At 41.6% G+C, this 26,860-nt stretch overlaps 1 protein-coding gene across 3 annotated transcripts in view; it reads left to right on the forward strand.

Moving 5' to 3' along the window:
• PDCD11 (programmed cell death 11) overlaps positions 1 to 26,809 on the forward strand; it is a 37,569-nt gene extending 10,760 nt beyond the window's left edge. For all 3 annotated transcript variants that reach the window (XM_077349600.1, XM_077349602.1, XM_077349601.1), the window contains exons 8-36: positions 1,362 to 1,469; positions 2,343 to 2,549; positions 3,646 to 3,770; positions 4,081 to 4,141; positions 4,571 to 4,717; positions 5,734 to 5,985; positions 6,453 to 6,596; positions 7,131 to 7,325; positions 8,348 to 8,518; positions 9,255 to 9,474; positions 9,970 to 10,122; positions 10,625 to 10,740; positions 11,290 to 11,804; positions 12,683 to 12,745; positions 13,367 to 13,475; positions 14,057 to 14,146; positions 15,194 to 15,296; positions 17,181 to 17,358; positions 17,684 to 17,740; positions 18,455 to 18,577; positions 19,382 to 19,504; positions 19,832 to 19,979; positions 20,140 to 20,250; positions 20,355 to 20,492; positions 21,074 to 21,324; positions 22,903 to 23,071; positions 24,148 to 24,301; positions 25,176 to 25,341; positions 26,261 to 26,809. In XM_077349600.1, coding sequence (XP_077205715.1) covers positions 1,362 to 1,469; positions 2,343 to 2,549; positions 3,646 to 3,770; positions 4,081 to 4,141; positions 4,571 to 4,717; positions 5,734 to 5,985; positions 6,453 to 6,596; positions 7,131 to 7,325; positions 8,348 to 8,518; positions 9,255 to 9,474; positions 9,970 to 10,122; positions 10,625 to 10,740; positions 11,290 to 11,804; positions 12,683 to 12,745; positions 13,367 to 13,475; positions 14,057 to 14,146; positions 15,194 to 15,296; positions 17,181 to 17,358; positions 17,684 to 17,740; positions 18,455 to 18,577; positions 19,382 to 19,504; positions 19,832 to 19,979; positions 20,140 to 20,250; positions 20,355 to 20,492; positions 21,074 to 21,324; positions 22,903 to 23,071; positions 24,148 to 24,301; positions 25,176 to 25,341; positions 26,261 to 26,432 — 4,569 coding nt within the window. In that variant the 3' untranslated portion in view covers positions 26,433 to 26,809. The remainder of the gene's footprint in view (positions 1 to 1,361; positions 1,470 to 2,342; positions 2,550 to 3,645; positions 3,771 to 4,080; positions 4,142 to 4,570; positions 4,718 to 5,733; positions 5,986 to 6,452; positions 6,597 to 7,130; positions 7,326 to 8,347; positions 8,519 to 9,254; positions 9,475 to 9,969; positions 10,123 to 10,624; positions 10,741 to 11,289; positions 11,805 to 12,682; positions 12,746 to 13,366; positions 13,476 to 14,056; positions 14,147 to 15,193; positions 15,297 to 17,180; positions 17,359 to 17,683; positions 17,741 to 18,454; positions 18,578 to 19,381; positions 19,505 to 19,831; positions 19,980 to 20,139; positions 20,251 to 20,354; positions 20,493 to 21,073; positions 21,325 to 22,902; positions 23,072 to 24,147; positions 24,302 to 25,175; positions 25,342 to 26,260) is intronic.
• The last annotated feature ends 51 nt before the right edge of the window (positions 26,810 to 26,860 follow it).

Raw genomic sequence — 26,860 nt, forward strand, 5'->3', positions numbered from 1 at the left:
TGATGATCACTAACTGCAAATTCCATAATGTACTTGATAGTTTAGTAGTCAGAGGAAACCTGTAAATCTTTCTTTTACTCTCATGAGACAAGGAGGCACATAACTGAACCATTCTAAGTGTGCCGAATCAAAAGTAATGCTGATTCACGTATGCCCATAGATTGCTTCTCTAGGAGCAAAAGTGTGAGTATAGTCTGCATTTTGCCTATTGAATTAGGGAAGTAGAGCGGACTAGTCTACTTGATAGCAGACTGGGATTTTGTCACATGGTTGACTGACTGCTCAGGAGCATTATGCATGGGAGGAAGTCTGTTGGTCTCCTAATACATAACTTCCTTGAGATATTTGGAGGCAAATGAGTTAAAATCTAGGTACATCTTCAGCCTAACTTTGCTCTGCTTCAGTTTTTCTAATAGCTGTGGAGAAAGCAAGAACTCTCACAGCAAATCAGACAGCAAGCTATTTATCCAGTTAGCAGGATTGGTTCTGAGGTATATCGATACTTGGGACAGAGAATCCAGATGGCACCCTCAATTAACAGAATGAGGGTATACTTGTCCAACAAGCCTTGTGTGCAGCTCTTATCAGAAGGAAAGGGGTATGAGCATTGCCATGGTTTTACACAGCATTTGTTAATTTCAGCAGGGATTTGTGCAGTAGAGCTTCCTAGTAGATGGGTCAGATCTTTGTCTTCCATTCTGCCATTATCTGTGATGGCCACAATCTCCTGCTGGAGGCAGGTGACTCAAGAAGGTGAAAGGAAATCTTATTTGGAACTCAGTAGACTTTGCTTGAGAGATCTTACATCTTGCTAGTTTCACAGCTTGGCCTTGTTCCCATTATGGCACATGGGGAAAAGTGATTATAAGCATGAATTAATAATTTTAAAACAATAACAACATAAAGAGAGCCCAGCTGGATCAGACCAAGGCACATAGTCCATCATGCTGTTTCTCTCAGTGGCCAACCAGATTCTTCCAGGAAGCCTGGATGTAAGATATGTGGGCAATGTACATTCCTTGCTATTATCCCCAACAGTTAATATTCAAAGGAGAATTGCTTCTGAACATGTGGATGGTTTATAGCCCTGTCATGAAGTTATCCTACCCTTCTTATAGCTAAAATCTGCTATAGGTCTGTCTAGTTTGACTACAGATACACATTAAAAGCATAGGTTTAGTTGCAAATACAGCTGGACTGGTAGTTATATCCTTGTCAGTGAACATCTGAAATCTGAAGGTCTGTAAAGCTTATGAAGTACTTTTCCTGTTTTATAAACTCATCATAGAATCAGTTCTGTTTTTTAAATTTTTTAATCCAGTAATAAGGCTTTTTTTGTTTTGTTTTTGTCTTTTGTTTAGGTGGCTCCTTTAGGAATTTCTCTTAGTTTTCTGTCTTCCTTTACTGGGATTGTGGACTTGATGCACCTGGGTTCTACAAAATCAAGAAACTACTCTCCAGGTCATATGGTAAGTGACTTAAACCAACCTTGCATAAGGTGATACTGTGAGACTCAAACTATGAAGTGAAAAAAATTATGAGGATGTTTCCGTTTTCAGGATAGAAACAATCAGAACCAAGAATACAGCAGCCAGCGTTGTAATATTGTAATATAGGGGAAGTTTTTAAAATGTGATGTTAGGCTTTTCAGAAGTCATTGTAAGATTAGATGTTTTGCAATCAGTCACAAAATTTGATGGTTTCTAAATTTCCAACCAATCACTTGAAAAACTACCTGTTAATTTGAATCACTGCACTATAGTAAAAACCGTATATACACATCTTTATTGTCAGCACATTTGAGAGCAGCAGCTTCTTTTTTTACAACCTTATTTGCAATAGCTTTATTGCTTTGTCTTGGGTTTTGCACTTAATTATTTATTCAATTTATATACTGGCCCTCTCTATGACGTCTTGAGGCGGTGAACTATATTGCTTTGCCTTGAGTTTTGCACTTATGTTTCTGTAAGGCAGTGGTCCCCAACCTGCGGGCCGTGGCCCGGTGCTGGGCCGCGAAGGTCATGGCGCCGGGCTGTGGCTCCCTCTCCCCGCCCCCCCCCCTGCAGTAAAAGACTTCCCAGGCCGCAAGCTTGCGGCCCGGGAAGCTTCTGACTGCGGGAGAGTGGGGAGAGGGAATCAGGGCCGGGCCGCAGGCCCGATGCCCTGCCGGTCCCCAGCCTCAGAAAGGTTGGGGACCACTGCTGTAAGGGACACATTTATAGACTGCTTCTTCTCATCTTCAGGGTGGCTACAATGGTGCTTTCTTAAAAGTTACATTATGTATTGATAAAACGTAGAGAAAATGCCAAAATTCTCTTCTTATTTTGTTTTTCTTTTTCCAGGTGAAAGCCTGCATTCTGTCTGTTAACCCCACCACCAAGGCAATACGACTTTCTTTGCGCCCAGTTTTCCTTCAGCCTGGCACTCAGCTTGGCCATCTCTCTAGTGATCGGATTGGCACAGTAGTGGCCTACTCAAGAGTGAAGAGCTTTCACAAAAATGCTGGTGCCGTCTTCACTTTGGATGATGGCACCCTTGCTTTTGCACATGTAAGCAGTTCGTTTTGTGCCGTGTTTTAGTAGTGACACCCAAGTTTTGGAAATCCCTCTGTAGCAAAGCTCATCCTATGACCAATTGACAAGCTTTTAAGCACCAGGGAAAAGATGCTCATGCTCCAAGGCCTTGTAGATACCTCCCAAATTTTGGACACGTTTTTATTAATTACTTTTGCCATGCTGGGTTGCAGAGGATCCTGAACAGCATTGAAACTACCTAAGAGTTCTTCTGCGTTCCTTTGCATTATGCCCACATTGGGGTTATAGAGCCACAGTGAAAGCGGGTCCCTTAGAGCATTTTTTCACATTACAATGCATGCTAGACAAGAAGAAAATAGTCACCAATCGGCTTTTGGAATGTACTTTATTTCCTGCAGAACTGAGCTAAATATTTGGAAGTTTTGATTTTCATGTCAATATCTGCATGTTTGATGAGGAAAATATTTTGCTGGACATCAAAGGATTCAGCTCAGAAATCAAGTGTTTATTTTGCTTCTCATTCAAATGTATGTTCACTTAGAGCAGTTCATAAGAGCTTTGGAGCTGTGCAGCCCATGACTAACCTCTCTGGAGCTTCTTGTCTGGAATGGACTAATGTATAGAAAGAGTCCTCCTCTCTTGCCTTTGCCCTGCTCATGTCTTCTAATCTGGTGAGCTGGGTTTGATTCCCTGCTCCTCCTCTACATGCAACCAGCTGGATGTCCTTGGACTCGCCACAGCACTTTTAAAGCTGTTCTGACCGAGCAGAAATATCAGGATTCTCTCAGCCTCACCCACCTCACAGGGTGTCAGTTGTGGGGAGAGGAAGGAGAAAGTGATTGTGAGCCGCTTTGAGACTCCTTCGGGTAAAGAAAAGTGACATATAAGTATCAACTCTCTTCTAAACTGACTTTGCTTGTGCTTTAGCTATTCAGGGAGTTTTCCTGAGCTTTTTCAAAGGTGGCTTGCAAACAGAAATATTGTTTGATAATAAAGTGACATGAAACTAAGAATTATTTTCCCCCTCTCATGTAGTTTAGAGGGATGATGGTAATATTTAAAAATGATATGTAAAAATGAATGTAATCCTAATAATTTATGTTTCTTTTAGCTAAAACATCTTTCAGATGTTCCCAAGTCTTTCAAACCTGAGTCCTTTAAGCCTGGAAGCAAGCACAAGTGCCGAATTATTGACTACAGCCCTATTGATGATCTGTTACTGTTGTCCCTCAAGCAGTAAGTTTCCTGTCTCCAGTGCAATTTTTGTAAATGGGGTGTTAAGCAATCTTATGTATTCATGTTTGAACACATACATCCATTTCTTAAAATTCCTGAGGAAGGGATTCCAGCTCCGTGGTAGTGTGAATGCTTTGAATGCAGAATTCCAGCTTACATAAGTCAATCTTTTTGTGTCTTTGTTTCATTTCTTGTATTTCTTAAAATTCCTGAGGAAGGGATTCCAGCTCCGTGGTAGTGTGAATGCTTTGAATGCAGAATTCCAGCTTACATAAGTCAATCTTTTTGTGTCTTTGTTTCATTTCATTAGACGTATTATTGATGCTCCATTCTTGAGATACCATGATATTCATCCTGGACAGATCGTAGAGGTAGGTTGGAGAGAATTCCCCCTCTTCGAATTGTCCACTTCAACTTGGACCTGCTGAGGTCTTTTGGTGCCGGGATTGCTTGGGGAGCTTCTCCCCCTATAGTTATACTCATTCAGTGATTGTACTGAACAATTATTCATCTTTTAACAAATATTTTGAAGCCCTATTGGTGTACTGGATGACTCTTTGAACAATATCCTGATCTTCAGTGTTTGTCCATCCATGCTGTTTTTCATTATGGCAGCAATAATTGCTGTGTGGGGACCTGTATGGTCTCTTCACAATTAACATGCTTTATATTTTTTGTTATACCTTGTATATTACTTCAAACCTAAGTGTTTGAACTTGGTACTTCAAACTCATTTTTTTCAGGACCACCACATTGTGTGTGTGTGTGTGTGTTTTAATCCTCTTTATTTCTGATTTTAGGGCAGTGTGATTGCTCTGAAGGATTTTGGCATGCAAGTAAAAGTGGCTGGTCACATCAAAGCACTGGTCCCTCGCCTGCATCTAGCTGATGTGGTTTTGAAACAACCCGAAAAGAAATATAGTGTGGGGAACATGGTCAAATCCCGGGTAAGAGCTTTTCTATCAGTGTCCATTTGAAACTTGTATTGTTCTGAGGTTTTTTCCACCATGGATTGTTCAGGTGGTACAAAAATGCTACTTCAGTATTCATTTACATTCTACCTTTCTCCCCATTGAGGAGTCAAAGTGACTTAAATCATTCCCCTCTCCTATATTTTATCCCCACAGTAGCTCTTTGAAGTAGGTTAGAATGAGACTGCATGACTGGGCCAAGGACACCCAACAAGCTTCCATCGCAGTGTGGGGATTTGAACCTGGGTCTCCCTGATCCTAGTTGAGTGCTTCACCTTCTACCCAGCACCAGTGATGCTATGAGTTTGTGAGATGAGTTAATGTAGTGCTATGGATAAAATGTGCAAAGCTGGTTCACGTCACATTACAATCTTGATGTTGCCTTCTGCACATAACTATTTCTACTTAATCTATTCCTAGAATAAGTTAAAATGAAAGAATCATACACATGCTGCCCTGAATCCCTTTTAGGTGCAGTTAATACAAATGCAATAGCCCCTATTTAAAATGGCTCTTGGGTCCATCTTATCATCTGAATATTTAAGTGCACAACACAGGAAGTTTTATAATAGAACAGTAGTAGTTACTTCTGGTGTTGTTGCATTGGATATGTAGTAGTTAGAGAATCAGGTTAAGACCTGGGATACCCAGGTTTAAATTCCTGCTCTGTTGTGAAGCTCACTGAGTAGTTTGGGCCGGTCACACATTCAGCATAGTCTACCTCACTGGATTGTTGTGAGGATAAAGTAGAGGAGGGAAGAACATCTAGCACCATCAGCTCTATGGAAAAAAGGTAGGATAAAAAGGCACTAAATAAATACATTATATATTATTTATAAGGAACTCAGTAGCGAAACTGCCTCTAATCTTTTTTCTATTTAGACTAATACCATTATTTAAATAAGGTTTATTCTCTTCCTGGTTCAATATCACAGGTTTTGGGTTTCTTTTTTTTACTCCACATGTGTCATTCTAGTTCCTTTCTCTTTCAGGTGCTTGCTTGCAATCCTGACACAAAGACGCTTATTCTGACACTTAAGAAAACTCTTGTCACTTCAAAACTCCCAATTCTTACAAGCTATGAAGATGCAAAGCCAGGTCTAGTTACCCATGGATTTGTTGTGTGTGCTAGGGAGTTTGGCTGTATTGTGAAATTCTACAATGACATAAAAGGCCTGGTCCCCAAGAATGAGCTTGGTTTGACACCCATTACTGTTCCTCAGGAAGCTTTCTATGAAGGCCAGGTAAGCACTGGATAAATGCCAAGAGCATCTTAAGATCCATGATCACCTCTCCAATTAAGAGCTAGGCAGTTTTACGGGTTACCATTAATGCGCCTGCAGTTACCTGTTAGAGAACACTGTTTCCTTTTAAAATCTTTTCTTGCAGAATATGGTTCCAAAATTTACTGACCCATTGCTGTAGCTATCTAGGAAGGTGGTAGAGGTTTTGTTGTCATGCACATGTATTTTAAAGTGTTAGTTTGTATTGAACCTTCCAAACATTGACTGGGAAGAAGCTATAACTCATATAACATTCAGATTAAAATTATTAGAAATGTGTATATAATGACCTAAAACCAAGAATAAACCAATATAAGGTTAAGTGAACACATAGGAACTCTGTGTGTTTCATAGTATATCCACAATGTGAGGATTGACCTGCCTGTAAGACTTAAGGTTGTTTTTAATCTCCTGTTTTTGCCAACTAGGTGGTCAAAGTTGTTGTCTTAAAATGCGAGCCTGAGCAAGAGAGACTGCTGCTGTCATTCAAGTTGACTGATAACGCTCTTGCTGAGGACTCTACAAGGGAAGAGGCTTCAAAGACGCGAGAAGTGACATATGAAACTGGGCAGGTATTTATTACGAAAGGTTTTCCCTCCCTCTTCTGGGCATATGAACATCTGAATATCATCTAGTAGGAAGCAGAGACTCGCAACATAACTTAGGTCTACTTAGAAATGATGATGTTTGTCATTTGAGTGTCTAGAATTCTACCCTGCACTGCTTTTTTCTTGAAGTGTGCTGTGTCCTTGTAGGAGTTACCAAGCATTTCTCACTCAGTGAGTATATTTTGGGTTTCAGTTAATGTTTTGTCTGTCAGGAATGAGTTGACACACTTTAGGATGATGGATGATCCTGTTTAATCTGACACACTCTGTTACTTTAATGTAAGCATAGAATAGTTCCTTTTAGTACAAATAATATTTTCTAATGTTTGGATGTTACTCACCTCAGAGCTATTTCTCCTAGGATCTAGACCTGAAGCTAAAGAAGTTAGAAATAACTGCATTTTTTATTGTAAGCTCACCTGCATTTGAGTGAACATGGTAGAGTGACATTCTTGCAAATGTATTTAAAACCACTTCCACCATTTGTCTTTTGCTTAGGTGGCTGATGTGAGAATTCTAAAGAAGAAAGAAAATGGCCTAGAAGTTAAAATCTTACCAAATGATGTTTCTGCCTATCTTCCCACAATGCACCTCTCTGACCATGTGACCAGTTGTAGACTATGGTGGCATTGGCTCCAAGGCAATGAAATCCTACACAATGTTGTATGCCTTCATGACAAGGGAGGCCATATTGTATCCTATTTAACCCCTTTCAAGATTTTCATTTGATCATTTTCAAGTTTTTGGGCCCTGAAATTGGCACATATTTCTAGAGAAATTACTGGTGGGAAAAATAATAGAAGTGAATAATCTCCTTAACCCTTTGGCCATCAAAGTTTGATAGTAGCTATACCTTGTGAGTTTAGTTCAGGGAGGGCATTGGGTGACTGCATTTGTGTGCTTCCTTCACATGGCACAATACTTTATGGTACAACTAGGGGTGAAGCCTGCTTTAAAAATGGGCTGGGAGCTGATGGTAGGGCCCCCTGGATGGCTCTCGCTGCAGGAGACTGGAGGGAACGGTGAGAGTGGGATGGAGGACATAGCAGCCCCCGTGATGAACAACAGTGGGGCAGGTGGCTGCTTGTGTGGCCACTGTCAGGCAGGCATGGATGGACAGGCTTGCCTACACCAGGGGAAGAGAAGGTGGCTGCCTCCTGTGTAGGGGCAAGGAACGGTTGGGCATCCACAGAGAAAGTGGACAGGCCTTGCAGCTCCCGCTGACAGCAAGGAGTTGGGGCAGGCCCTCTTCAGAGGAGACGGCTGGCAGGGAGGAGGTGGCAGACATCAATGTGGGCAAGGAGGCAGCCAGTCTGCACAGTCCCCATCAGAAGCAAGATGCTGGCTGGTCACAGTGTTGAGCAGCTTGCCTCCTGCCAGCTCTGCATGGTCGGGGGGGGGGGAGAGCCCCTTACTGGCCCTCAGTGGGGGAAGGCCCCCCTAGTGCTTCTTGACAGCATGCCAGTCCCTCTGAGTGGCCCTCAGTGGGGAGGACCCTCTCACCCGAGGGCCAATCAGAGGGCCCGCACGTAATTGACAATACAGTCACAACTTTATGTGGTATGATGTGGCCTGGGTGCCCTTTCACCATCAGATTTGTTTTCCTCCTGTCGTGATAAACTTTGAAAGGATGTCTAACTTGGGGGGTCACCAAGTACAAAAAAAGCTCCCAGAATTGTTGTATTCTCTGTTATGTTCCTTGACACATTGTTTAGACCCTGACCAGGAAACCAGCAATCATTTCCGCTATAGAGGGGAAACATGTGGTGAAGAACTTCTCTGACATCCAGCCTGGATTGCTGCTGACAGGCTACGTGAGAAACATTATGCCCTATGGCGTGTTTGTGGAGTTCCCCTATGGTTTGACGGGGCTGGCACCCAAATCAGTAAGTTGAGTTATGCCACTTATTCTTAGTTCATTTGTTTTGCAAATATTGATGTACACGTGAGTTGAAATAATCTCTGTTGTAAGGGTGCTGCACTGTCATCGCACAACTGAAAATGCTTTTTCAAAGATGCTTTGTGGTGAGGATTGCGAATCAGGGACTTACACAACTTTGGGCATGGAAATTTTGGAAGTGACGATAGTTTTTGGAACAAAACTTTCAGAATTTTGCACTCAAAGAATGGTCAGGGCTTTCCATACTTGGATTAAAAAATGGTATCCATACATTGCACCAAGAAAAGCTGAATTCTGTAATTTTGTATATTTTTAAAAAGGGGAGAAGGTTAGACTCTGAAGAACAGGTCCACTGGTCCAGCATCTTGTTTCTCACAGTGGCCTACAGGGAATAAAGACTAAGGCCTTGCCCGGTGTCACCTCTTAGGATTGGTGTTTACAGGTCTACTGCCTCTGAATGTAAAGATTCCTTTCACTCACTGTGGCCAGTAGCTATCAAATGACCATTGGTGGGGTAATACTTTGCTTATGGATGGCTGGAAATTAAGAGCCGCAGGAGGAGAGAGAATCTGAAGCGATGGCTAGTGGACCTCGCCCTGACCTATCTCAGGACAACAACGGGAATGCATCACACTCTTCCTAGGGATCTTGATAAGGAAGTCAGCACTGTTGGCTGTAACTTCAAAGCAATAACATGTTGCTCTGTCTCCCAATCCATATAGACCATGAGTGATAAATTTGTGACGGATACCAAAGATCACTTTGTGATTGGTCAGACTGTGATTGCCAAGGTGATCAGCATTGATGAAGAGAAGCAACGTTTTTTACTGTCTCTGAAACTGTCCGATTGTTCCTCTGAAGATTCTGTTTCTGAGAGCTTCTCCTTGCTGTTCCAGTACTTCAAGGAGCTACAAGAGATCAAGAGCATTATGAGCAAAAGAGGTAAAAGGTTTAGTTGGGGTGGGGCTAAGAAATATGACTTGCATGCTTCACATTAGAAGGAATCTAGTTTTAGGATGCAAGCAGTGAGATTATCAAAATTCTTTCTGAAGTCAAGGGGTCTAGTTCTCAGGTAAAGCTCAAGTCATATTAATATGACCTTTTGGTCCCCATCGTTGCTCAGTGGGTTTTGTTTAATGTTTCATCCATTCTGAAGATAAAGCACTCTGACTGGCTGCTTATCCTTTGGTGACTGTGGGCCTCTTGTGAATTTAGAAATATCAAAAGAAGAAATGCCTTATTGCCCCCCCCTTCCCATTTGAAAGCATTTTCAGATTGACATTAAAAATCATGACCTTGTTGGACCTTTAAATGCAAATGCCTAAACTACAGGGCCCACTAATTTGAGGACATTTAATACTTCAATGCACCTTCCTCTAATTCATACTTAAAGCTTATAACTGCCGATACCATAAATCTGTCTTATCGCATCTTCAGATGATTCCAGTGTAGCCCAGAAATTTTGTGAATTAAAACCTGGACAGAGGCTGCAGCTGGTGGTTCAAGGAATCAGGGCGGATGGTTCAGCACTGTTTAGTGGCATATGTGCTTCTGGGATGACTGTAGAGGCCACTCAGAGACATCTCGGAGGTAGGATATATTTTGTGGTCTCTATTTTTTCTTTTTTCTCTTGTTCTCCTAAATCTTGTTTATCAAGAAACAGATTCCTGATTATAGAGGATTCCGAGTAGCAGTTTTAGTCTGTTTCCACAAAAGCAAAGAGACCAGTCTTGTAATACTTTAAGGACTAACAGATGGGAGAGGCTGTTGAGCAGCTTGTTCATGACAACATATGGAACTGTGGGTGAGTGGGTGCCCCGTGGAGAGTGTACAGCCTCAATATGGGAGGGAGGGTGCCAAATCTGACACCTTGTTTGACTCCCTTCTTTAGCCTCCGGAGAGAGAGAGACTAGTGCTGGCAGCCCTCTTAGGGTTCAACATAAGTCAACTGTGACTTGATAGAAAACAAAATGTGCTACAGATGTTGCTGTTAGATGTGAATGAGCTCTCTCTTAGGGGGTTGATTGTTTTGTTTTGGTCAAAGACAATAACATTGGGTACTTATTTTTTTGTTCCATGTTTGCTTTTTAAGGCAAAACAATTGTTAAAGGTGACCAAGCAACAGCGGTGATTCTCCACATGGATCCCCTGAAGTCAAAGATCTATGTTTCCCTTTTGGCGGAGCTTCTTTCTCCCAAACAAAAGATGGTATGGTCACACTGAACTGCCTTGGATAAAAGATGCCTGTTTGATGAAAGAAACATGTGCACTGGTGGGTGGGGTGGGGGTTGAGAATATATGCTAGTATCCTTCCTATGTCCAAAGGTACAGGGTGCAAGCTAGATCGTTGTTCTTTTCCTGCAACCTAGAGGGAGGGGAAAGCAGTAAATGATTTTAAGCAGCGCTATCTTTAGTGGTGTTTTTCCATTGGGAAGAACAGTTTAAATTTTTAAATGTTTTTTTGGGGGGAAATCTTGCCACATTTTGAAAAATCCCTAGACTTTGATTACACTGATACCCTAAACATTTGGTGTTTAGAAATCATGCAATTTGTGCAGCCTTCAATAAGAAGAAACATAACAATTATAAAAGCTGGATCTTGGGAAACTGAAATAATTTTCCAGTATTCTATAGGAAATTTATGCAAGATTCATTACTGGCTTTTTAAAGATGCTTTAAAGGTATGGCTTGTATGTCAGTATCCCTGCAATCTGTACCAGATTACGCTCTGAAAGTCATTGTCTTTCTGTTTTCCAGTTAACAGCAGACTCTCAGCATCCAGCTGTGGTGCAGCATGTGGCTTCAGGGTATGCAGTTGCTTCCTTGGTAGAAACAGGCCAATTGATTGCCATCCCTTTGGCCTCCCACTTCAATGATACATTCCGGTTTGATTCTGAAAAAATGAAGGTGGGACAGTCAATCATGGTGGTTCTGAAGACCATAGAGGCAGGCCATCATGGGTTTTTGCTTGCTGTTCCAAGTCCCAAAAAGGGAAGGAATGTGATCAGGTTACCACAGGAATCCAAGACACTAGAGGAGACATCAGCTGTGATAAAGCATTCTCTGTCCTTGGGAGATACTGTCACAGGAACTGTGAAGTCAGTCAAGCCCACCTTCGTCCTTGTGGCACTTGATGATAAGCTAGTAGGCAACATTCATGCATCCCAGATCTTGGATGATGTTCCCATAGGCACCTTTCCCACATCAAAACTAAAGGTTGGACAGAAGGTGACTGCTCGCGTCATTGGGGGTCGAGATGTCAAAACTCACAGGTAACAAACTTCTCATGCTTTGTTTTCTTCATAGCTGTTTAGTTTTTCTTTGTCACTGACTGTTATAACACTGTGCTGTAATTTTTCTTCATCTTTGTCACATAAACAGATGCATTCCAAAATGCCTTTGTGCCCCTGTTTATAAAGTGCTTTCAGATCACAAGTGCAGTATAGCCTGATTTCGTTCTAACCTGAATAACTGGTCCTTTCCATACAGAGCAGAGGGGGACAAACTTGGAAATCTCTTAGAGGCTAAAGGGTCATAGCTCAGTTGGCATTCAGTTATCTGTGCTAACTCTTATGAGTCATTTACATAAAAAAAGATGTAATGCCAGTGTTATCTGCCTAAAAATGTTGAAAATGTATCTTAAGCTTAAGGCTTCAGTGTGATTTAAAGAAAGCAATTATGGACAGCCAAGATTCAGTAAGTACCCCCAGACCACAGAAAAGCACCCGAGGTGCTGTATGTTGCCCATTCTTAGTGCGGGGCAAGATGATGTATATAGCCCTTCTTAAATTGACAGTTATGACTAACATTTATGAGGAACTGGACTGAGTGTTTGGCTGCTTGGGAAGCAAAGCCTTCAATGGTCAGAAAATTGTATCTCCCTCTGAAGGGAGTAGACTTTGCAGGCATTTGCATCTTGGAGTAATATTGCTTCACTCCTGCTTCGAGGGAGGAAAGTTGTCTAAAATTGCAAGAGTAAAGTTCTTTTATCATGAAATTGAGTTAATATTTCTGAAACTGCCTACCAATGAAAAAGCTTTGGCTTGGTTGAAAAAAAATTCAGTGTCTGAATTTTGCTTAATGTAAGATGATTTCATACACCGTTGGCTAAAGCAAGGGTCAAGTGCTAATCTGTTCCTTAATGTTCCAGGTATCTGCCCATCTCCCATCCGCACTTCATCCATACCATCCCAGAGCTCACTGTCCAACCAAGGTAAGGGCAGTTCTTAAATGTTGTGCTTGGGATTGGGGTGATTTTTTGTAACTTAAATGCCTGAATTCTCAATATTGATCTGAATGCCAGCTATATAATTTGATTTCTGTATCTAGAACCCCAAATCATGTGAGGAAAATGTATTGGACAAAATTACACAGATCCAAACATAGAATATAGAATTTTATTTTGCAGAAACTGAGATAGTAGCATGCAGTCAACAAAGAAATTATGGTCAGGAAAAGCTGATTGATATGGAGAAAGCTTGAGCTAGGAATATTGGGAGAAGGCTAGGCAATGAATTTTTGAACTGCTAGTCTTCTCAGCATTCATCCAGGTACCTCAAACATTACCCCTAGCGTTCATAATTCAAAGATTGCTGCCATGTATTTTTACTTTAATCTATGCAAACATCCCATTCTTATGTAATTAAAAATTCACAATACCTGCAATATGCATCCTGGTATCTGTTAGTGCATCATAGTCCTTGCTTTTGTTTGCAGCTTGAGGGCATTTTGCTTAAGGAGAGAAGAAAATTAGAAAAATGAAGCCTCCCAACTCCCGCTATATTTCTAATGCTTAACATGCAGGCATAACTGCTTCACCTCCTGTCATCACCAGGGAACTGAAAGGAGAAATCCACACAGCCCTGTGCCCTGAAGATAGCAACACAGAAGATGTGTTAAAACCTTTCAAGCCTGGGCAGACGGTGACATGTTTTGTTAAGAAGGTGAGTCTGGAATTGCTCAGACCTGTCAATTTTTGTTTTTTGTTTTTGGAAATTAGGCCAGTTGGAACTTTAGATTCAGAAAAAGTGAAATATTCTCGAATACAATAGATACATGATTGGAAATTAGAAAAGTATATATTTTCAGAAGTAGTCTCCAATTATTTGTGTATAAGTTGGAAATCACTTTCCTAATTTTACTTTTTCAGCAGTAATCGTAAAATGCCTGGGTGAATTGTAGGACTCAATTACTAGCAAATGCATAATAAATTCATAGAGCAGCCTTGTAAGTCTGTTGCTACAAAATTAAATAGAAGTGCAGTGCCACCTTAAAGACGAACAGAATTTAGCATCTGTTCAAGCCTGGTGGACAGAGAGAATGTTGAATTTCTTGATGACTTCAGCAGTATCATGTTTGATTCTCTCTCTGAAATTCTTTTTTAAAAAAGAACGCTAACCTTTAGATCAGTAGCACTAACTCTTTGAAGACTAAAGTGGAACCCTGAATGATCATGTGATACTGTGCCTTTCCCCAATGGAATAATGAAATGTGGTATCTTCTCTCCTGTGGCTTCTGTTCCCAGTATAACACCATAAAGAAATGGCTGGAGGTAGAGATTACTGCTAATGTTAGAGGAAGAGTTCAACAACTGCTTCTTTCCTCTAACACCAAGGTGAGGTCAATGATATATAAGGGTACATGAGGCTGCAAGCAGTAACACAGAAATCTTAGACATGCAATGTCATTGCAATGATAAGGGATACATTTGTCTAGTTAGGTCAGCCTATGCAAGAATTCTGTGATGGGGCAAAAGTGTTATCTTCTCAGCCAGTAGTATTCCTTGTAACAGTGGTGGTTGCCACATTTCATGGCATGTAAGGAACCAAAGGAACCATATAAAGCTTCTGTTGGGTCACATTATGATTTGCAGGTGGGTGGAAGGCTTTCAGTCTTCTCATAAAGGATTTGCTAAATAGATATACAGCTTGAAGGCTGGGCTTTGACTATGATTCACTTGGACCTGTTTTTAGGAAAGCTCCAGCCCATGAAGCTGCCATATTCTGACCATTGACCCATCTATTGTCTACTCTGCCGGTGGCCCTCCAGATCCCAGGTGGAAGTCACCTGCGACCTGATCATTTAGCTTGCCAGTGATTTAACTGGAACTCTCTATATGCAAAACTTTTGCCATCCCATTAAACCAGGCATTCCCAACCAGGAGTCTGTGGCAGCTCTGGAGGAGGTCCACAGCCTTCCCCTCCTGCCTTAATGGACTCAGCCATAAGCTAGGGAGCTGGCCACTTCCATTGCTCCCCCTCCTGAGCATGAGTGAGTTCTCTTGTGGTTTCTGCACCTGGGAGTGGGCAAAAGAACCTGCATGCTTACTCCTGGCTTAAACCGGCTCCTGTTTCTCCCCGCCTCAGACCTCCTTCAGCCTTCCCATTAACCCGGGTGGAGATGCCACTTCTGGTAACATATCCCTTCCAGGGGGTGTGGCAGGGAGGTGTGGCCAGCTGTTTCTAGGCGCCTCGAAGCCTGGAAAATTATTTCAGGGGCTTCTCCACGGTCAAAAGATTGAAAAAGGCTGCATTAAACTATAGCTGTAAGCTACCTAAAATACACTCCACCACTTTAGATACAGGATTAATTCTAATTCTGAGATGTAACCAGCCATAGCATGAGAATTTTCTTTAGTATTAAGATCTTCCTCTCTTCTCAGGTCTTAAGACATGCAGATAAATATTTCAAAACTGGACAAGCTTTGGCGGCAACAGTGGTAGGCTCCGACATCACTGAAACCAAGCTCTCTCTGTCACTGACAGGTATGATTTTAAAACATCAAACAAATTCTCCATGTCAGAGTACCTTTATTGGCATAGGAGTGGCAAAGCATAGAAACTAAAATTTTCAACAATTACCATTACATATTCCATAATAGAAAGGTGTTCACTTAAAACTGCCAAGAGAAACTTTGATACTTTTAGAATTATTGCTGAGTCCTTCACACTTAGCATAGATTTTATCCAATGTTTCTCATCAACATGGATAGATCTCAGTTTCTTCAAATATTCAGCTAAAGGACGACTGTGTAGAACAAATTTAGGACATTCCAAGAGTAAGTGGTATAGCATGGTATAGGGACATTGCACCTATGCAAATAATATCTCTCCTGAGAAGGAATCTGCAGGAATCTACCCTGAGTTAGGTTTGAAGGAAAGATCTTTAAGTGAGCTAAAAGAAATGCTATTTTTAATGGGTGTGCCTCCAGAGTTTGAAGATATAAGGGCATGGTTTTCTATGTTAAGGGAATGTCCCAGAATTGAGGAGAAAATACGCTATTTGTTATTGTTGTTAGGTGCGAAGTCATGTCCGACCCATCGTGACCCCATGGACAATGATCCTCCAGGTCTTCCTGTCCTCTACCATTCCCCGGAGTCCATTTAAGTTTGCACCTACTGCTTCAGTGACTCCATCCAGCCACCTCATTCTCTGTCGTCCCCTTCCTCTTTTGTCCTCGATCGCTCCCAGAATTAGGCTCTTCTCCAGGTGGCTCTTCCTTCTCATGAGGTGGCCAAAGTATTTGAATTTCATTTTCAGGATATGGCCTTCTAAGGAGCAGTCAGGGCTGATCTCCTCTAGGACTGACCGGTTTGTTCGCCTTGCAGTCCAAGGGACTCGCAAGAGTCTTCTCCAGCACCAGAGTTCAAAAGCCTCAATTCTTTGACGCTCAGCCTTCCTTATGGTCCAACTTTCACAGCCATACATTGCAACTGGGAATACCATAGCCTTGACTAGACGCATTTTTGTTGGCAGGGTGATGTCTCTGCTTTTTAGGATGCTGTCTAGATTTGCCATAGCTTTCCTCCCCAGGAGCAAGCGTCTTTTAATTTCTTTGCTGCAGTCCCCATCTGCAGTGATCTTGGAGCCCAGGAAAATAAAATCTGTCACTATCTCAATTTCTTCCCCATCTATTTGCCAGGAATTGAGGGGGCCGGATGCCATGTTCTTTGTTCTCTTGATGTTGAGTTTCACTATACACTATTAGTAGATTCTAATTCAGTGTTATTGTTTGCCTGTTCATTAGAATGGTACTTCTAACGTACAAGCTAATACCGTAACGCGGTTTTCTTGTCCCATGGAACTTCTTGGCCCAAAGGGCCCTGCATTCCCCGCAGTGTCAAATACAGCTCAATATTCATGTCTGTATTACACAAGTATATGGGGACGCCCATATTAGATAGAAACTCCCATATGCACAACAGACCTCTGGATCTGTGACATGATAAGTGAATCAGGAAATCCTCAATCCATTTGTAACTACTGATCATGTTACCCTGGGTAGGATTTGTTTCACACAACCAGTGGGTAAAGCCTGAAGTGGAAAACAGGTTAAGCTAGAAAGGGGGCCTGAATAAGTAGTGACCTTTCACATATTTGTTGTTATAGTCATGCGGAACTTACAAGCAATTCATCAGTCAGGCAAGAAAAGTCTTACAATTGGGAATTTTATAGACTGTATTTCTGCACCAGTTTTGGAGGGTTTCTATTATTATATTTGTGAGCGGAGGCAGCGGCACTAGTATATGAGAGTGGAACTAAGAGACCCTTGAGCTGAGGGTGCAACACATTAACAGCCTCAGGAGGTGCAAATGTTTGAAGACTTTGGCACATGGTGTTTGAGAACTTGAATCTCATTTTCTGTGCAGGGGGTCATTCTCTGGAGAAAGGAACCATCACCCTAGGCTATGTCAAAAAGGTGATTCCACATGCTGGCTTGATTATTACGCTTCCCTTTGGGAAGACTGGCAGAGCCAGCCTTTTCCACTTGACGGATTCCTTTGTTGAGCAGCCACTAGAAGATTTCAGCCCGGGACAACTTGTCAAGTAAGACCTTTCTGCAAAATCACTATGGTGACCTACTCTTCAAATACTGTATGCACACAGGGAGAATTTCATGCTGCTTTTCAGTTTGCAGAATATTATGGTGTGAATGCCGTGTCTAACAATGAAATTTTTATAGTGAAGCTTGTTCAGAAGATAATGTCCTTGTATGCACACAAGCTCTCTGTTAATGCACAACTATCCCTCAGAGTCTGTTCCCAAAATAGTTTCTTTTCCTAAACTAAAAGTTAGTTCCTTTGTGTTATTTGTTTGTGTTGTAAAATGGATGCAGAAACCAATTTCGTGTTCTTCTGTTTGGTACTTATAGATGCTGTGTCCTTTCCAGTGATCAAAATATATTGGAAGTGTCCCTTCGTCAATCCAGGTAAGGAATTTAGTTGCATGCTAAATACAGACTAGCAGAAGTGATTTTTAAAATATTGACATTCTTTTTTTACAAATATTAAAAATTTAAATCAAATCCCTGAGAAGCGCAGAATTTGGGGAGGAGAAGGGAGTTCAGGAGGGATGTGATGCCACAGGGTCTACCCTCTGAAGCTGACTTTTTCTCCAGGGGATCTGATCATTATAGTCTGGAGATCAGTTTTAATTCTGGGAGAACTCCAGGCTCCTCCTGAAGGTTGGCATCCCTATGGGGAAGTTTGGATTTGAACTGCAGCAGCACAAACTATTCATTTGGACCTGACCCCACATATGAGATTTGTAAATTTGCTTAATTTTTAATGTTGTAAGACTGAGGTCCTGTGATGCTCTTATTTTGTTTCTTTTCCAGCTTTTAGCTTTGGGACAGATATAGAAAAAGCAATCCTGCTTGGATTTCCTCTGCTATCTTCATTGTTGTCATGTGAATAAGCTTTTCTGCATAAGCCAGGGTAGACAAACATTATTTTACTAATGTGTACGTGGAAATAGGATTCCATTAGATGAGAGGGATTTGATTTTTCAGTTATGGTACACTTGCAGGCATGGGAATTTTTGGATCCTGTGGCCGGTTGTGTTGCTTGATGTTTTTCAGAAGTTCAGATTTACTCTGCCTAGCCAGCAAGAGGGTGTTTCATTCCATCTCTGTCTTCTGTAGGGTTAATCCTAAAAGCCATGGCAAAGTGGAAGATCCTGAAATAATGAGCCTTGATAATGTTCAGGAAGGTCAACTTGTCAGAGGCTATGTCACCTCTATGACACCAGCTGCTATCTTCTTGGGGTGAGTTTAGTGTGCATTCTCTGTTCAGTAAAATGCACATATTAATTGGGCATATTCTGTATGCAGAATAAATTGTGAAATGTTTGCATGTTCCAATTCCAAGATAGAACCAGCACCCCAAATTAATTTGCTATTTCCCCCCCTCAGGCTCCCTGTAGTCATTATGGTTGGAAAATATTTTTTCAGCATTGGAAGGCAGTAGGAGCTTTGTTTCTGAAGATTTCCTGCTCTGTCCTTCATCCCATCAAGAGCGCAGAGCCATTTTGGGTTGATTGGAGCTATGGTTCATGCTTCCTCCAGTACTATCAATGTACCACTATCCAGTGTCAACTCTACCACATTACAGTATACACCAGCTTGGTTAAGAGTGGTTAAGAGTGGTGGCCTCTAATCTGGCAAGCCGGGTTTGATTCCCAACTCCTTCACATGCAGCCAGCTGAGTAGCCCTGGGCTAGTCACAGTCCTGTTAGAGCTGATCTCGCAGAGTAGTTCTGTCAGAGCTTTCTCAGCCCCACCTACATCATAGGGTATCTATTGTGGGGAGAAGGGAAGGTGATTGTAAGTTGCTTTAAGACTCCTCCAGGTAATGAAAAGCAGGGTATGAAAACTTGCTCTTCTTCAGTAGCTGAAATGAAAATTATGTGATCCTTGCTATTCACTTTCTGCTTTCATCGATTGGCTGCTGTTTTATGGAAAGCCAAGGTTCAGGTTCCAATCAGCGCTGGCTAGGATGGGGGGGGGGTGCTGTATAATGATCTGGTGTTTGAAATGAGACTGTAACAACAGAAGTTTTTTTTAATGTAGATTGTCTGATTCTCTTATGGGACAAATCCCACTGGAATACATCACCCATCCCTTTGTGCCAGATCACTCTGTATATTCAGAATTCATACATGTAGGGCAGTTACTCACTGCCAAAGTTCTCAGGTAAGCGTCTTGTTTAATTGCTGAATTTGGGATGGGGAAACTTTGTTACAGAATAGATGAAACTCTATCATGGGGACATGGAGGAAGCCTGGTTTATGAGAAGCAGAGAATTACATTCAAATACCACTTCAGCTTTGGTCAAATATTTGGGTTTGCCATTTGTACAATGCTAATTATAATAATCTATCAGAGTTGGTGTTAAGCTGGAGAAGATAAGGAATGTAAAGGACTTAACACATTTTTAAAAAGCTCTCTGTAAGATATCATACCTACAATAGTTCTCTTTTTCTTCCATTCTTTCCCACCATTTTCCTAATAAATATACAGTATAAACAAAGAAGAGAATCGTGTGGAGCTCTCCGTTCTTCCTAAGGACACCGGGAAACCAAGTATCATCCCAGAGTCCCTGGGTCTGCCACCCAGGGACACAAACGTGAAGAAGCCAAAGAAGCACAGAAGTTCTGAAAGTGTCCAGGTACCTGTCTGGGTGGGAGATTTAGACCTGGTAGGAGTGGTAATAGGGAGGGACTGGAATATGATTTTATCACATTGCATGTATTTGGGCTTTTTAAAATAGAAGTGTTCAATAAAGTGCTTTTAATAACTATGTGTGAAATTTTCTTTCCTGATGATAGGAAGCAAAGCGAGGGGGGAAAAGAGCTCGTTGCACTGAAGAGGACGATAGTGGCATTGAGGTCTATTGTCGGGAGGAAGAGGAGGAGGAAAAGTACGAGAAGAGCTCTAAGGTGAAGAATTGCAGAAGAGGAGGGACATCTGGACTTTAGATTGTTTAATGGTGGGTTTTGCCGCATACTTTCAATACAAAATCTTTTGGTTTTTCTCCCCCTAGGGAAAAGAGGTTCCCAGGCTAAAAGTTTCAACCAGCTTTACGTGGGAAGACGGTTTAGCTGTACTTGATGCACCCAAGTTGAAAGAGAGGGAGCAGAGCTCTTCTAGTGAGGATGACGAAGAAGATACACAGTTAACGGTGTGGTATTTCAGTACATTCTAATTCAGCATCACTTTGCTTGCAGCCTGGGATCCTGTTTACTAATTTTTAACTTGGTAATTCTAGGGCTTCCTTTGCTAGCTTAAAAGTATATAGATAGTGTGTTTTTACTGAGAGATTTTGGTACAGTTGGGAAAGTACAAAAAGAAAAGACATATCAGGATTAGAGTCTTTCTTCGTCAGCGGGCTTGGGGGTGGGGGAGTCCTCCAAAGCTGGTTAGGTCACACCTCCACTCACTCCAAGCAGTTGCATCAGTTTAGCTATGTAGACCACATACTAAGAAACGGTAATTCAAGGTAAGTAATGGATGTGTGTATTGTTGGTCTTGGGTGGCAGGTGGTTTGGGAGATGTAGTTTTTTTATGTCACAGTGTTCAGAGTGCCCAAGCTAACAGCCAGCTATGTCACTGCTAGTCCACGATCACTGTGAGTGCCCCCCACTTAGAATAGCTTTGAGTGACCATGTGATTGGACATGCTACTCCCCTTATGTTGAATCTTGTAGCATCACTGCTATTCCATTAATCATTCCCGTCCTCTATCGTTTTGCGTTCTTTCAAGACGAAGAAACAAACAAGGCAAAACAAAGAGCTGGAGAAGCAAAGGGCAGAAAAGGAACTCTCCAAACTGGAAGCTGCCCTGATGGACCCAACTCGGCAGCCCCAATCTGCAGATGACTTTGACCGCTTGGTCCTTGGCAACCCTGACAGCTCCATCCTCTGGCTGCAGTATATGGCCTTCCATCTACAGGCAACAGAGATAGAGAAGGCCAGAGCTGTGGCTGAAAGGGCCCTCAAAACAATTTCCTTCAGGTGAATCTCCTTTTATTTTTTGTCTATAGCTGTTCCTACCTGTTGAAGGTCTTGTTTGACTAATCTCATGTGGGAAGAGATCACCTGCTGGCTTAAGTGGATAACATTGTTCATCTCTCTTTCCCGGCTCCTCTTTCCTTACAATTGCAATCCAGTGTGGTGACCTAGAACACTGAGCTTCTATCAACTCATAGGTCTTCCTGCTAACTTAAGGGTGGTGGGCAATGCCTTTTTATTTCTGATTCTGCTTCAACCCCCCCTTTTCATTTTGCCTCCTTTTACTTCTTTTAATCATTGTAGGAATGAGTTTTATTTAAGACATTGGTCTGATGTTGTGATTCATATTATGTTGTTTTTATTACAGGCCACTCTAGGCATTTTTAAGTGTGATTTTGTTATAAAAACTGTTGGCATGGGACTACTATAAAAGTGCAAAGGTCCAGACCAAGTTCTTCAGCTGCTCTCTCATTTCTTAATACCTGCCAGGTTTCCAAAAATTCAGCAGTTTACTTGGAGAGGCTGCTGCTGCCACCCAGTAGTGAAGCCCATATAGATCAGAATCCCCAGAGTGTACTATGTTTCCTTGTTGCATTTTGGGCTGTGTAGTTTTGAGTTCCATCAAGGGTCACAACTCTAATTGGTCCTTCAGTAACTGTATTCTCCCCCCCCCCCCAATCTTCTAATGATATTCAACAATGGGAAAAAACTCTCTGGCTTGTACTGATTGCACTAGTGCTCTTTTTAATTAAACTTATTAGTTTTAATTTTTCTTGCTGATTTCATTGTGCTATCACATTTTGGTGGTCATTAATTCCATAAGTTGGAGTGACTTGAGGGCACATAACACACACATCATTGCTTGTGGTTTCATTGATTTTTAGAGTTGTTCGATAAATTGCTTATCCAGATATTTGAAATTATTAATTTTTATAACTACTGCTGGAGTCCCCTGTGTGTCTGTGTGTGTACAGACTGTAAAGAGGGTGGGTACAAAAATAAAAAGTGCTGCATATGTGAGCTCATGAGACACTTGCTGTGGCCCTCTTTCAGCACAAGGGTATAGGAACTGAATAGACTAAAGAGAAAGAACAGAGATGGTTTTTAATTACATTCATCTTGATTGCATGGATGTAACCTGATGCTTTACTCGTCTTTTCTGATAACCTTCTTATACTCCTACAAAAACACCAAATAGGCTGGATGGAAGATTTTTTTTCCAAAGAATACTTTCCTGTGTTACAGTCCCAATAATGTTTCTCCCCAAATCCATTCTGTGGGAAAGATGTCTAGTGTTATATGCCCAGTTCCTGGTTGGGACAAAATACTGTGATTTGCCAGCTTCTGTGTGATACAGAGTAGCTATTAAGATCAGTCATTGCAGAGGCCGTGGCTCAGTGGTAGAGCATCTGCTTTGTATGCTGAAGTCCCAGGTTCAGTTGCTGGCATCATCAGCTAAAGAGAAGGTTAGGAAAGGCAACAGCAGTGGGCAATTTCGAACTTGTGAGGCTACATTGATTAGGTGCCATTATTTCAGTAAAGAAATATAAGTGTTGGTCAATATATGTGTTTGTTTCCAAGGGAAGAACAAGAGAAACTGAATGTGTGGGTAGCCCTGCTGAACCTGGAGAACATGTATGGTACGGAGGAAGCGCTGATGAAGGTCTTTGAAAGAGCCATTCAGTACAATGAACCCTTGAAGGTTTTCCAACAGCTGGCAGACATCTATGCTGATTCTGAGAAATATAAGGTGAGGCCAGTAACAGCAGTGTTTTAAAGTGGAGAGTTACTGCAGCTGCCCTGTATATCTGGGGAAAGACTTATTGAATGAGTCTGGGCTTCCTTCCATCCTGTGGAATCTGATACAGTGGATGTATCTTCAGTCTGGGACCGGAAGCAAGCTTATTATTTCCAGTGTCTAGGTGTTGCCTTACTCTGGGCATTTGGCATTCACTAAAATCTATGCATTATTTATCACAAAAGCTATGATGGGGTGGCTCAAGCAGAGTCACCTGAAGCTCAACCCTTCAAAGACTGAGGTCCTGTGGCTGGGCAGGAAGGGACCAAGCAAGGAAGCGTGTCTACCCAACCTGCTATTAGTAGCTCACTCTGTCATAAATCTGGGTGTGATCCTTGATGCCTCCTTCTCCATAGAGGCACAGTTCACGAGAGTGGTGTGGCAGGCTTTCTACCATCTATGCCAAGCCAAGCTTCTAGTATCCTACTTGGCTCCAGAATAACTAGCCACAGTGATCCATGCAATGTTCACCTCTAGACTAGACTTCTGCAACTCACTCTATGCAGGCCTACTAATATACTAGATGCAGATTTTCATTGCTAAATTTAGCATTTCTTTTTATTTCATATAAACCTACAAAAATCATTTATTTACCAAATCCAGGATAAACATTGGCTTTTCAAGGCAAGCGAGCACAGACTTTAAGGCTATGTCCTGGAGGACATGGAAGAAAGTAATTTGCAAATCATGTCTGTTCCTTCTGTTGGTGGCTGCCTAAATCTTTTAAGGCCCTGAATCTTTATGCTTGTCAGCCTGTAACCACAAAAGCCAACAGTAGATGGGCAGAAGAAGACAGGAAATCCAAGAATAGAGTCAGTAAGTTCACAGAACGTGCGTAACTTACTAGCCTGTATATAGAGTTGGAAGACTGATGACCTGGATTTTAGTTCTGAATTCTTCCTAAAATAGCATTTAAAATTCAGTGGTTCAGTTTTCTGATATTCATAAATGAGTAGTGACAGCTCCTTTAGATATGTATGGGTGTTGCATCTTAAAAATTATCTCTTCTTTTTTTCTGCAATTATCAGCAAGCTGATGATCTGTACAACACAATGCTGAAACGTTTTCGCCAGGAGAAGTCTGTATGGGTGAAATATACCACTTTTCTTCTAAAAAGAGGCCTGGTAGAGGCAGCTCACAGGCTTCTCCCACGTGCACTCAAGTGTCTGCCGGAAAAAGAACGTAAGAGCCTCTTGGTTTATTCTTCTTATGGTTGGTAGCCAATTGTAGCTTCCCCTCTAGCATTTATACTTTCACAAGGCCCAAGGTGTCTGATACTGATTTTGCCCTGCCTCCTACAACTGCATGACTCACCACACCGGAGCAGAAAAATGGTCTCCAGAATATGGCCTGCATATGTGGCCTTTTTAATATCCAAACTGTTCCTTTGGTTGGACTTTAAAAAATGGTATTAGTACATTTTAGTTTTAGATGTTCATTTGGATCAAGTGGCTACCAGTACCTTCACATTTCTTATTGATTTCTTGGGCAATGTTTGCTAAGTTACTAATGATGTTTTTTTTTTTAAATGCAACCATGTTCATCATTGGTAATTTCCTTTTCAAACAGGAGTGTTTAACTGTATTGAACTTTAGCGGAGTTCCTGATAATTGTTGTTCTGCTAAATTCCTTACATTTGCTGTACATAATCTATAGTTTCCTAGCGTCTCAAGAAATCTCAGCAGGGCTTTCATTGCACACACTGATTCTGCACCAATCTTAGTTTACTTATTGTAAATTCCTTATGATGCCATCCTGTCTCCATCGTTTAATGTATATATTCTTGTTTTCTCTGCCACCACACTGAAAAAGCTACATATGTTGCACTGAAAAAAAGAACAGTCACAATTCCTAACACACATTTTACTAAACAGAACAGAAGTGTGTCTGTATGTGTGTGTTTGTGGGGGACTACTCTGAGAAATTGCTGGGCACGAAACCCTAATTCCCTTGTTTAATGGTGTTTTGCCAAAGTAATGACAATGCCCTGAAAACCGGACTGGAGGCTCAACTCCTACAAGATACACTCTAAAAATGCATGTTGGCTGTGTTGCAGATGTGGATGTGATTTCAAAGCTGGCCCAGCTTGAATTCCGGTTTGGAGATCCCGAACATGGCAAGGCCATTTTTGAGAACACCCTGAGTACATATCCGAAACGAACGGACATCTGGTCAATTTACATAGACATGATGATAAAACATGGCACCCAGAAGGAAGTACGGTGAGTCCTAGCATGGGTTGGAAGGCTAAGACTTGTGAACCTTCCAGGAAAGGATGCAGTTAGAACACAAGGACTGCCTGTTGGCCTTGATTTCAAATTAAACCAGACTGGAAGATCTGATCATTTGAATATGTGTGTGTTTGTGGGGGTTGGGCAATGTTACAACACTGACAAGGATTCAGAGTGAAGGACTAGATTAGCGTGAAATATTAAGAAATTGTATTATGCCTATTGCATTCAGTGGGAAGCCATTCTGGCAAATCCTTTTGATGCAGTGACCACCTTCTCTGATGTTGTTTGAGCCTTTTAAACAAATCCTGTGTGCTAAGAAGTGTCCAAGGGCCCGCATGCTCTCTTCTTCTGTTTTGTTTTAATCTAAAGAGGGCTGGTGAACGTAGCTGTGCAGTATTGGTCTGTACTGATTTCTGGGTCCCCCTCTTAACCAGGTTCTGAAGATGGTAAAGAAGCTTTGGATCCAGGCTGTCTGCTTTCTGTTATTGCCTTTCTATTAACAGAAACAAGGGTCTGACAGCATGCTGGGCAAGTCGGTTCATACTTGATGATAAAATGTCCTGTCCTATCTTGAGTGCTAAGCATTAGATGTGAAGCATGGTGGATCAACAGCCTGCCTATATATCATCTAGACTGAGCTACGGTAGTGGCTCGAGGTTGGAGCAGTGAAGTTGTGTGTGTGTGTTTGTGTGTGTGGGGGGGGGGCTTTGAATTTTTACCACCATCTTGATGTTTTAAATTGCTAACTGCAGGGTTGCCAGGATATGTTAATTTTAGCGTTTTGTGGATTTTTTATGGGGTGCTGTTTCATTATTTTTCTGTAAGCTGTCTCGAATCAACATTGTCGGGAGAGGCGGGATATAAATCTAAAAACAAACGTCCTGAACAGTTTTATGTGTTTTCACAGGGAAGTTTTTGAACGAATAATACACCTCAGCCTAGCACCAAAGAAGATGAAATTTTTCTTTAAACGCTATCTAGAGTATGAGAAGAAATACGGCACAGCAGACACGGTACAAGCTGTGAAGGCAGCCGCGCTGGAATACGTGGAATCCAAGAACAGCCTTGCTGAAGTTTGATTTATATGGTGGACAGACTTTGGGGTTTTGCTTGCTAGCCAGCAGAGGAGCATAACAGCTGTCAGGAGGAGGAAAACCATCCTGCTTCCTGTGCTTTCCTGGTGGTCTCAACAGCATACTGAGTTAACCCTGGACCCAATCAATATGACTCATAAGAGCATAGGCCTTATAAATATTTGTACCTTTGCTACCATCTCATGGTACTTAAATGAGGATTGCTTCAGAATCTTTATTTAAAAGAAGAATAACACGCAGAAAGCAGACAGATTTTGTGTACAGTTGACTTATAAATGCAATAAAATGGTATGCATTTTTTCTTACACACTTTTCTTGCAGTTATATATAAAGGTGATGAAAAATATTTTCCTTTACTAGTATTTCTTGTTTGATGCATTCATTATTGAATTAATTAGAAATTTGTGCCATCT

The sequence above is a fragment of the Paroedura picta genome, chromosome 8 (assembly GCF_049243985.1).
Source record: "Paroedura picta isolate Pp20150507F chromosome 8, Ppicta_v3.0, whole genome shotgun sequence".
Lineage (NCBI taxonomy): Eukaryota > Metazoa > Chordata > Lepidosauria > Squamata > Gekkonidae > Paroedura > Paroedura picta.